This window comes from Cetorhinus maximus, chromosome 6 (assembly GCF_964194155.1).
Source record: "Cetorhinus maximus chromosome 6, sCetMax3.hap1.1, whole genome shotgun sequence".
NCBI classification, from domain to species: Eukaryota; Metazoa; Chordata; class Chondrichthyes; order Lamniformes; family Cetorhinidae; genus Cetorhinus; species Cetorhinus maximus.
Genome location: NC_135884.1, coordinates 115,277,751 through 115,290,052, shown reverse-complemented (window position 1 = coordinate 115,290,052; position 12,302 = coordinate 115,277,751). Strand labels below are relative to the sequence as shown.

The following is a 12,302-nucleotide window of genomic DNA, read 5'->3' as shown; positions in this document are numbered from 1 at the left end:
AAAGGATATTATAGGGTTAGATAAAATTGTCACTTAAGATGTTAAGAACTAATTACATTTCAACTGGTTACCATTTGCACAATTTCTAAAGTTATTTTTAGCATTCTCAGGGGTGAATAATTTTACTTGTCAACAAAGACAGGCATGCTACTTCATTTTTAGGCTCAATGTAATGAGTGGTTCAAATAAAATCAGTGTGAAGAAACCACTACCTTTAGTCATTCTTCAACACTTTGATCAATGCACCATTTACACCATTTTCTGTTTTTGGGCAAATTTATATTGCTTAAACTTCACATAATTATACTAAAATGGTATAAAGGGTTAATTGACTTGGTTGTCCTGAATGGTCAACAGGTAAATGTACTACTTAATGACCAGAAGTCCCTACAGTGGTCCTCCCAAAACCAAAAAGATCCGCATTATTTGTTGAGCAAATGCACTCTTGAATGCCAAGTTAGTAAGGTACTGAAGTATTGGGAGATAATCAAAAGGTAAGAAGAACCAGTATGAATAGAAACACCTGGGGCAGAATTTTACCCCCGTCGGTGAGGGGGGGGGTGGCGGGGGGTGGAAAGAGAGAGAGTTTAGGAGCGGGTGCGCAGAGGTGCACCTCCGATCAGCGCCCCCAATTGGGGGCTCACCGCCATTTTACGTTGGCGGGCCAATTAATGCACTCCCTGTGCGGGCAGGGGGGGAGGGGGGAGGATTCGCTGAGGCTAAGTGCTGCCACAGGGCGATCGGCTCCTATCTGAAAAATGTTTTTAAAAAGAAATAAATTTCTCTGACAAGTCTCCTCATGTGACAGTGTCACATGAGTTGGGACATGTCCATCACTTTCATGGACAATTTTATTAAAAATTTTAAAACCTACATGAAACCTCATCCCACCCGTGGATGAGGTTTCATGCTTTTTCTTAAGCCCGCTAGGGCTCCCGGCCTGCCCACTAACCTTAAGGTTGGACGGGCAGGTCCATTAATTACTTTAACTACTTTGTCAATGGTCTCAATTGGCCAGTGACAGGTCAGTGTGTGCACAGCTGATTCTGCTGAGCCCTCGCCGACCTGAAAATTGAAATGAGGCGGGGTGATGTCGGGAGTTCCACCCGACGTCATCCCATGTTAATTTACGTGTCGGCGAGTGGGTCCCGCCCCCTGCTCGGGAAATCCTGGCCCTGGTCTTTGTATTTCAGATAACAATTCTAAAACATTTTGGAGAAAGGATGATGAAAATATCCACATATCCCAAGTTCGCATTTTGTTTTTCTTTCTATTGTTACCCTTGTAGTTCTTTTTTTAAATTCTCAGTAGATAAATCTATTCCTCCTCTCCCAAAGTATTACTTAGTGGCACAGTGGATGGCGAATGCTGAGCTCTTCAAATCCCAGAGGGAAATTTGAGGCAGCTGCCACAACTGTTTGCAATTTGTACTTTATTTCGAGATGCGTGCCTTGAATTTAGTAGTAATGAGCCCACCAAGACTTAGAGGTTTTTTACAAAACTAAATTAAACATTTATTAATAGAAGAAAAGATTAAGCATTTACATGGGTCTACAAATTATTACCATAACTTCAAAATCTCCCAATTAATCTAGCTCCTAGTTACACCTCCGTTAAGGCAACAGTAAAACAACAGATTTTAATAGACCCAGGCAAAGCACACAATACCCTGGACAGTGATATTCAAAGTGAATTCTCTTAGCTTCGGTTCCTGTAGACAGCAGCTTGGTACATAGAGGCTGGAGGCTTTTCACACTTGTTAGATCTTAGAATGCCTTATTTCCTTACCCAGAACCCCATCTCCTTTATATGTGTTCCTCCCTTTTTAATGTAAATCCCATTGTTCCAATATGTCTTTGCAACTTTACTTTTTCCATAATATAAATCTTTCATAGTACTCATATTATCGGTAATCTTTGGGAAAAATAAATACACTGTTTGGCTTAACTTTTTATGGCTAGGTATGACATCCCATCATCTCTTTGAAATTCAAACTATTCTGGTTTATCTAAAAATGCAAATGTTCCTCACACCTCACATCCTAAAACTTCAGCCATCTTTAGTATTTAACATTTCAAACCTAGTTTGTCTTCTGATACATCAAAGCACCCAGACGAGCTGTCTGCAACTCAATCAAATCCCTCCCCCCACACACATACACGCAGAGAAACTAATCCAAACCCCACTATTAGCTTACCTTTACAATAAATCACAATAATATTATGAAAATTACTATATTTTCATGACACTTAGTGCTATTTTTGGTCTCTGGCGAAATGCACCCCAACATTACTGCCAATTGAGGGAAAAACAAAAAGTCAGTAGAATTGATGACACTCAGTCTTTATTTAACCAGCAATAAAATAACTGTTTTCTAACATTCCAGTATTTTGAAAAGCAGAGTTGAGTAACTATTTTCCCACAAGGCAAATTAGGATGGGGTGGCAGGAAGAAATAATTTTCATTAGTTTTTGGATAGAACAAGTTAACTAGCAGAGATCAAATGATGCTATTCATTATATAGACAGTCGTATTCAAATACAGGTTAAGACAGATAATACTTACTCCAGTACTAGTGGTTCATCCAAAAAGCTGTCTTTTAGAATGGTAAAAAGTTTTGGATCTAAAGAAAAAAAAACAATTATTTTATAACTAGCAATTGGAAAACTCTTGTGTAGTACTAAATATAGAGATTTAACATGATGTGCTAAAAATTAATGATATAAGCTTTTAATGGCATAAAATCATAAAGTTAAAAAATTATAATGGTCCACTAGATACAGTGACATTCTATGGATCCCTAATAACATCAGTTGGGGTTCAGTGGTAACATCCTTATCTCTAAGTCAGAAGGGCTGCAGCTGCAAGTTCCACTCTAGAGACTTGAGCACAAAACTTAGAAGGACACTTTGTGCAGTACTGAGGGAATGCTACAATATTGCAGCTGCTTTCTTTTGCCTGAGACATTAAACCGAGGCTCAGTCTACCCAATCAGGTAGATGGCAAAGATTCCATAGGCCTATTTTGAAGAAAAGCAAGGGAATTCTCCCTAGTATCCTAGCCAGTATTTTTCTCCACCAGCATCAATAAACCAGATTACACAGTCATTATCTCATTGAGGTTTCTGGGACCTTGTTGTGTGCAGGCTGCCTGCCCCATTTCTTAAATTAGAACAATAACTTCACAAAAAAATGCTTCATTGGCTGTAAGGCAATGAGATGTCCTGAGATCTTGAAAGACGCTATTGAAAGAAAGTTCTTTATATTTTTAAATCCATAAGAAACAATGAGATTTATTCACTTGCTGCCGCTCCATCCCACCACCTCCCCACAACAAGATGAAACATTCAATGGTGGCACTGTGTGAGATAATGCTGTTGGAATTACATTTGCTCTTGTGCATAATTGAATCATTACAGTTTGTGTGTAAAGGCTACAATAATATTATTTTGAAACAAACAGCCTACTCTAAATTCAAAGTTGCTTAATTTTATATTGATTTGAATAATTCAAATTTCTGGCATTAAATTCTTACTTTGGTGTGTTATTTTCACTGCTTAGTTTGAATTTTTTTATTCCTTCATGGGATGTGGGCATTGCAGGCTAGGCCAGCATTTATTAATTGCTCTCGAGGTGGTGGTGGTGAGCTGCCTTCTTGAACCGCTGCAATCCATGTGCTGTAGATACACCCACAGTGCTGTTAGGGAGGGAGTTCCAGGATTTTGATCCAGCAACAGTGAAGGAATGGCGACATATTTTCAAATCAGGAGTGTGTGGGGCTTGGAGGGGAACTTCCAGGTGGTGGTGTTCCCATGCATCTACTGCCCTTGTCCTTCTAGATAGTTATGGGTTTGGAAGGTGATGTTTAAGGAGCCTTGGTGAGTTTGTACAGTGCGTCTTGTAGATGGTACACACTGCTGTCACTGTGCGCCGGTGGTGGAGGGAGTGAATGTTTGTGGAAGGGTTACCAATCAAGTGGGCTGCTTTGTCCTGAATGGTGTAGAGCTTCTTGAGTGGTGTTGGAACTGCACGCATTCAGGCAAGTGGAGAATATTCCAACACACACCTGACTTGTGCCTTGTAGATGGTGGACAGGCTTTGAGGAGTCAGGAAGCGAGTTACTCGCCACAGGATTCCTAGCCTCTGATCTGCTCTTGTAGCCACAGTATTTATCTGGCTAGTCCAGTTCAGTTTCCGGTCAATGGTAACCCCAGGATGTCGATAGTGGGGGATTCAGTGATGGTAATGCCATTGAATGTCAAGGGGCAATGGTTAGATTCTCTCTTGTTGGCGGTTGTCATTGCCTGGCACTTCTGTCGCGTGAGCCACTTGTAAGCCCAAGCTTGGATATTGTCCAGGTCTTGCAGCATTTGGACAAGTACTGCTTCAGTATGTGAGGAATCACAAATGGTGCTGAACATTGTGCAATCTTCAGCAAACATCCCCATTTCTGACATTACGATGGAAGGAAGGTCATTGATGAAGAAGCTGAAGATAGCTGGGCCTAGGACACTACCCTGAGGAACTCGTGCAATGATCCTAGGACTGAGATGATTGACTTCCCAACAACCACAACCATCTTCCTTTGTGCTAGGTATGATTCCAACCAGTGGAGAATCTTCCCTTCGATTCCCATAGACTGCAGTTTTGCTAGGACTCCTTGATGCCACACTCGGTCAAATGCTGCCTTGATGCCAAGTCATTCTCACCTCACCTCTGTAGGTCAGCTCTTTGGTCCATGTTTGAGCCAAGGCTGTAATGAGCCGAGTGATCCTGACAGAACCCAAACTGAGCGTCAGTGAGCAGGTTATTGCTAAGCAACAGTGCTTGATGGGCACTGTTGATGACCCCTTCCATCACTTTACTGATGATGGGGGGGTAGAGTGATGGGGCGGTAATTGGCCGGGTTGGATTTGTCTTGCTTTTTGTGTACAGGACATACCTGGACAATTTTCCGCATTGCTGGGTAAATGCCAGTGTTGTAGCTGTACCGTGATTTTGTACAACTGAGTGGCTTGCTAGGCCTTTTAAGACTCAACCACATTGCTGTGGATCTGGAGTCACATGCAAGGCAGACCAGGCAGATTTCCTTCCCTAAAGGACATTAGTGAACCGGATGGGTTTTTGCAACAATCAACAATAGTTTCATGGTTTAATTGCAGATTTTTTATTGAATTCAAATTTCACCATGATGGGATTCAAACCTGGATTGCCAGAGCCTTACCTGCTTTGCTAGTCCAGTGTCAATACCATTACATTATTGCCTCTCTATCCAATCATCATCGGATTGCCATTTCCCTCAAACTCCACCCCCCCACCACCACCTCGATGCTACGTTGCATTTCTTGCCGGCTCTTCTTTATCAGAAGTCTGTCCATCTGGACACACCGTTGCAGCGGTGAAGCAGGGGCGAAGTTATGATATGCCCCCTTTTTACGACACGAGCTGTCATATGGCAAGTTTAAAGGTCTACTGTGAATTTTAATGGATGCGTGAGTGGGTGAGTAAGTGAATGGGTAGAGTGGTAAAGTGGATAGCTGGGTGAGCTAAGTGGGGTAGGTGGGTTGAGTGGGCAGGGTAGCAGGTGGGTGAGATGGGTAAGTGGGTGACTGGGTGGGGGGGGGGGGGTCAGGGATAGTCAGGTTGGGGACTAGTCACTGGGTGGGGGGGCGTCAGGGATAGTCAGGTTGGGGTCTAGTCAGGTCGGTAGTTTGGAGGTTGTGGGTGGTCAGGTGGTTGGGGGATAGTATGGTTAGAGGGGTAGTCAGAGGTCAGCTGGGGTCGGGGGTGCAGTCGAGTGGTCGGCAGGATTAGTCAGGTCAAGTCAAGTCGTGGGGTGGGGTGTCAATGTGCGTGATTGGGGGAGGGGGTCAGTTGCATAGTTACTCAGGAGTTAGACTAGGTATTTTTGTGTCTAACATTTCCTGGGTAACCATTCAGTTAAGCCCCACAGAATTGTCCGAAGTCCCTGACTTAAGCTCAGAGTTGGAGACATTCGTGGAGAGTGCCGGGGAATTGCCCATTGGAAGTTCAAACTTCCTAGGCAATTTCCCTGGAGGCCAGTGTGTCAGGACTTCCACAGGGTCCCAATGGGCATTTTGGGTTGTATCTCCGACGATCCGGAGACCAGAAGATTTGGGGCAATATATAATTCAATTTTTTAGGCCAAATATTATCAGGGGAACACTACAAAAGCATTCTTTGAGATATTTCATAATGGGCAGACCTTCCTCATATCAGTCTTTTTCTTTTAGCAGATGCAAAGAAAATGTGAAGGGGTCATATTGGAAGAATAGTATAATTTTGACAAAATAAAATCAAGTACATTTAGTAATAAGCACAAGTTTACCCAATGTTTGATTATTTCCCCAGAAGATAACAATGGTTGTATTGTCATCGAGATTCTTAGAATGAAGACTGAGAAGGACATCCATTTGGGAGTCTCCATCATAGTCCCCTGGTACCACATTGGTAATCACTAGATCACTGAAAGAAATAAAAAGGACAAAGAAAATGATTTGATCAACTACTGTACTTTAACAGTATGCGAAAGCAAGAGAGGCACTGCAAAATAGGTACTCACCTCCACTGTAACACCACTTTTGATTTTGGTTTATAATAGGGCGTCTTTACATCAGCCAACAAGATTATTAATTGATTTTCTAAAAAGATTAAAAAGAAAATTTAAGAAAGCAGAACAAAATAGGACAGCTGGTGTATGCAATATATAATACATCATAATGGAATAGGATTTCTATTTTAAAATGCTGCTCTATATAACAGCCTGACCTACAGGATTGCCAAAAAGACAAAAGCATAGAAACTATGACAGATTATAGTTTTCTATTCCCCTTACACTCATTAGAGGGTGCAATACTGATTCGCGGTGGTGAATTCCTATAAGGAGGTTATATGTAAATTGAAAATTGTTAAGCTGGTTGGCCTTCGAAGATCGTCATTTCCTGGGATCAGATAGCAGTCTAATGATTCAATTGAGACAATTGAAAAACAAAAATATTTTCAATATCTTGTGATGCTCTATGGATGTTCCATTTTGTAAAGGATGGATTTACATGCGAAATGCATACAACTATCACTATCAAATGATTTCAGACTATACTGAATAGTAGCTGGGAAACAAATGCAATCTATTAGAAGTAAATATTTGATATGTTTTTCAAAGATAAATCTTTAACCAAGCAACCATTTCCGTTTACAGCACAGAATGAGGTAGTGTCTGTACTGGCTTTTTGTTTGAGCAATCCAAAACTAATTCTGGTTCTCTACTCACATTGTTGTACCTTCCTTTGAATCAAATAGTTACCCTATTGTTCCACAAAAGATGCAATGGTCTGAGTATGAACTAGGCTCACCGCCAAATCGTTCCATGCGTCAACCTAGCAAGAGTAAGCTAGCAAGAAATACAGGAAATATTAAAACAGACAGCAAGAGCTTCTACAGGTACATATTTTTTGATTCATTTACAAGATTTGGGCATCACTCTCTAGGCCAGCATTTATTGCTCATCCCTAATTGTCCCCGAGAAGCTGGTGGTGAGCTGCTTTTTGAACCGCTGCAGTCCGTGTGGTGTAGGTACACCCACAGTGCTGTTAGGGAGGGGTTTCCAGGATTTTGACCCAGCGAAGGGATGGCGACATATTTCCAAGTCAAGATGGTGAATGACTTCCAGGTGGCGGTGTTCTCATGTATCTGCTGCCCTTGTCCTTCTGGATGGTAGTGTACGTGGGTTTGGAAGGTGCTGCCGAAGGGGCCTTTCCGAGTTCCTGCAGGTGCGTCTTGTAGATCGTACACACTGCTGCCACTGTTCGTCGGTGGTGGATGGAGTGAATGTTTGTGGAAGGGGTGCCAATCAAGCGGGCTGCTTTGTCCTGGATGGTGTAAAGCTTCTTGAGTGTTGCTGGAGCTGCACTCACCCACGCAAGTGGACAGACAGTATTCCAACAAACTCTTGACTTGTGCCTTGTAGATGGTGGGCAGGCTTTGGATAGTCAGGAGGTGAGTTATTTGTCACAGGATTCCTAGCGTCTGACCTGCTCTTGCAGCCACAGTATTTGTATGGCTAGTCCACTTCAGTTTCTGGTCAATGGTAATCCCCAGGATGTTGATGGTAGAGGATTCAGTGATGGTAATGCAATTGAATGTCAAGAGGTGATGGTTGGATTCTCTCTTGTTGGGGATGGTCATTGCCCCGCACTTGTGTGGCACGAATGTTACTTGCCACTTGTAAGCCCGAGCCTGGATATTGTCCAGGTCTTGCTGCATTTGGACAAGGGCTGCTTCAGTATCTGAGGAATCACAAATGGTGCTGAACATTGTGCAATCATCAGCGAACATCTACACTTCTGACCTTATGATGGAAGGAAGGTCATTGATGAAATAGCTGAAAATGGTTGGACCTAGGACACTACCCTGAGCAACCCATGCAATGATGTCTTGGGGCTGAGATGTGACCTCCAATATCCACAACCTGCTTCCTTTTGCTAAGTATGACTCCAACCAGTAGAGGGTTCCCTCCCCCCCCACCCCCGATTTCCATTGGCTCCAGTTTTGCCAGGGCTCCCTGATGCCAGACTTGGTCAAATGCTGCCTTGATTTCAAGGGCAGTCACTCTCACCCTACCTCTGCAGTTCAGCTCTTTTGTCCACGTTTGAACCAAGGCTGTAATAAGGTCGGGAGCTGAGTGACCCTGGTGGAACCCAAACTGAGTATATGAAGGAAGAGGGTAGCAAAAGTGAATGTTCATCCCTTAGAGGGGGGCACTGGGGAATTAATTTATGGGAGTCAAAGAAATAGCAGACATTTTGAACAAATATTTTGCACCTGTCTTCACAGAAGACGACAATAAAAGCTCCACATGATAGTAAAAAATGGTAGCATGGGGTGGGGGAGGCGCAAGTACTATGGACCTGTCAGCCTGCTTCCTAGGGTTTTAAAAGATGTGGCTTCAGGGATAGAAGATGTATTGGTCGTAATCTTCCAAAATTCCTTAGATTCTGGGAAATCTCAGAATTGAAAAACAGCAACGTAACCCCTCTATTCAAGAAAGAGGGAGACGGAAAGTCTGAAACTATAGGCCAGTTAGCCTGATATGTGTCATTGGGAAATGCTAGGATCCATTATTAAGGAAGTATTAACATTGCATTTAAAAAATATATACCATATTGACTGCTTGATTGTATAATGAGGGGGAAATAGTGTTCAACAAATTTAGCAGGTGGTCTTTTAGGATGCAATGAACAAGGTGGATGTAGGATGTAGGAAAAATGTGTAATTTTCAGGTTGGCAAACCGCAACTAATGGGGTGCCACAGGGGATCAGTGCTGGGGCCTCAACTATTTACAATCTATATTAATGACATGGAAGAAGGGACCAAGTGTATTGCAGTCAGATTTGCTGGTGATGCAAAGATAGATGGGAAAGCAAGTTGTGAGGTGACGACAAAGAGTCTGCAAAGGAATATAGATAGTTTGAGTGATTGGGCAAAAATCTGGCAGATGAAATATAATGTAGGAAAACATGATGTGATCCACTTTGGTTGGAAGAATAGAAAAGCAAAATATTATTTAAATGGTGAGAGACTACAGAATGATGCGGTACAAAGGGATCTGGGTGTCTTTGTATGTGAATCACAGTCCGCATGCAGGTACAGCAAGTAATTAGGGAGGTAAATGGAATGGTTGCCTTTATTGCAAGGACAATGGAGTATAAAAGTAGTGAAGTCTTGCTACAGCTGAACAGGGCGTTGTTGAGACCATACCCATAATAATACATACAGATTTGGTCTCGTTATTTTGTAATGGAAGCAGTTGAGAGAAGACTCATCTGTTGATTCCAAGGATGAAAGGGTTGTCTGATGAGGACAGGTTGAGCAGGTTGGGTCTATAATCATTACAGTTTATAAGAATGAGCGGTAATATGATTGAAAGATAGAAGATTCTGAGAGGTTTGACAGGATAGTTGCTGAGAGGATGTTTCCCTTCTGGGAGAATCTAGAATTAGGGGGCACATTTTCAGAAAAAGGAGTCGCCCATTTAAGAAGGGGAAGATCTTCTCTGAGGGTTGTGAATGTTTGGAATTCCCTGCCTCAGAGAGCTGGGGAGAATGAGTCATTGAATATATTCAAGGCGGAGACTGACAGGGGAGTCAAGAGTAATGGGAAACTGGCAGGAAAGTGGAGTTGAGGCCAAGATCAGATCAGCCTTGATTTTATTGAATGGCAGAGCAAGCTCGATGGGCTGCAAAGTCTACTTCTGCTCCTATTTTATGTTTACTAACTCCCTGTGCAAAGAAATTTCTCACCCTTGTGACATATTAGATAGATAACTCCCTCATCACTGGCCCCTCAACCAGAGAAAATAGTCTTTCTCTATTCACTTTATTAAAATTCTTCATTAGTCTTAAAACCTCTTTAAAATCTCCCTTGGCTTTCTCTCTAGTGGAAATAATCCTAATATTTCAAACCTCCTCGTAGTAATTTTTCTATCTCTAACAAAATCCCAAATAACCTATGCTATGAGCTCCCTATGCTTCTTTGATTCTATCGATCTATACTCACACGTTAACTGACACATTTTAGTTCCTACGTCTTTTGGTTCATCTCACCCTTCAGTACTTTTTCATTCCTTGTTTTAACTCCCAAAATGTATTATCTCACATTTTTATACATTAAATTGAAACAGCCAACCAATTATCCATTCCTCTAATCTACTGATGTCTTCCTGAAATCGTTTATAATCCTTCTCATTGATTGCAAACCCCCTTCTTTTGGGTCTTAAAAAAATTGAGTTCGTGTACCCTATGCCCAAGAGCAAATCATATAATGTACATTTACTGATACAATTGAGGTTTAGAAGATCATTACAGTTTGGGACTGTAGCTTTAAATGTAGGGTAGATGAAAGGTGTCTTATGACCTGTGCTGGAGTCTGCGTGAGAGTAAACCTGGGTGGTTTAATTGTTGGAGAACAAAGGAACATGGTTTGTTTTATTGAGAGGAAGGTGCAAGATATTTACACTTGGAGACAAAGACCTCAGTCCCTGAGTATACCATGTTTAGACCCGGAGTCTCCCAAAGTCCCAGAAAGGTGTTAAAGGTATAGAGTTACGTAGAAACTAGAAACATAGAAACTAGGAGCAGGAGTAGACTATTTGGCCCTTCGAGCCTGCTCCGCCATTCAATATGATCATGGCTGATCATCTATCTCAATACCATATTCCCGCTTTCTCTCCATAACCCTTGATGCCCTTAACATCCAAAAATTTATCAATTTCTTTCTTGAATATACTCAGTGACCCAGCCTCCACAGCCTTCTGTGATAGAGAATTCCACAGGTTGACCACCCTCTGAGTGAAGAAATCTTTCCTCATCTCAGTCCTAAATGACCTGCTCTGTATCCTGAGACTGTGGCCCCTGGTTCTAGGCTCCTCAACCAGGGGAAACATCCTCCCTGCATCCAGTCTATCTAGCCCTGTTAGAATTTTAAACGTTTCAATCAGATCCCCTCTCATTCTTCTAAACTCTGTGAAAACAGGCTCAGTCAAACCAATCTCTCCTCATACAACAGTCCTGCCATCCTCGGTATCAGCTTAGTGAATCTTCGCTGTTGTAAACAGTTGGTGCTGTAAACTATCCATTTACTTCCAATATGAAAGAGTTGGATCAAAGCTAACTAATTAGCAGTTCTACTTAGATAAAAACTCCTGTTGCCACGGGGAGGAGGGTAGAAGAAATCGTTTTGAGATCAGGTTACAGGCTTCCCAATAAAACCAGGAATATCACAGACAGACAGACAGCAGTTGCAGCTTTGCCTTGTGTGATCTGCAGCCAACTGGGAGGTAGAGAGAAAAAGATTAAACCAAGCAGGCCTGCACCTTTAAGTAGAGAAAAAGCAGACTCTAAACATGGGTGGAAATTCGCACTCAGATTAAACCTCAAGTTCATGAAGAGTTAAAAGAGTCTGGAAGATTTGCTTAGGTTGGAGCTAGAGGAAGAAATCTGCACTGTAACCCTCATGGTGAGGGATAGCTCTAGGATTAGAAGTTACCCAGCTGAGAAAGTAAAAAGAGAGGAAACATTGGAAGCTGGGAGTAACTGAACTGTTGGCTATAACAGCTGTAATTATTTGGACAGTGTGAAGTGTGATAAGTAACAAGCAACATTTATTTCTATAGCTTAAAGTTTAAATTGTCTACAAAAGGGTATTAAATCAATATTTTAAAAAAATCTTTGTTACAATAAAAGCTTTAAAACGTGAAACCTTGACTTGTCATTCTTTCAGCTCTT

General features: G+C 41.9%; 1 protein-coding gene across 2 annotated transcripts in view; it reads right to left on the bottom strand.

The window, feature by feature from the left end:
• The window catches only part of itfg1 (integrin alpha FG-GAP repeat containing 1), a 287,768-nt gene that overhangs the window by 258,702 nt on the left and 16,764 nt on the right, over positions 1 to 12,302 (bottom strand). For both annotated transcript variants that reach the window (XM_078544345.1, XM_078544346.1), the window contains exons 2-4: positions 6,583 to 6,661; positions 6,349 to 6,485; positions 2,566 to 2,623 (exon numbers count right to left, since the gene is read on the bottom strand). In XM_078544345.1, coding sequence (XP_078400471.1) covers positions 2,566 to 2,623; positions 6,349 to 6,485; positions 6,583 to 6,661 — 274 coding nt within the window. The remainder of the gene's footprint in view (positions 1 to 2,565; positions 2,624 to 6,348; positions 6,486 to 6,582; positions 6,662 to 12,302) is intronic.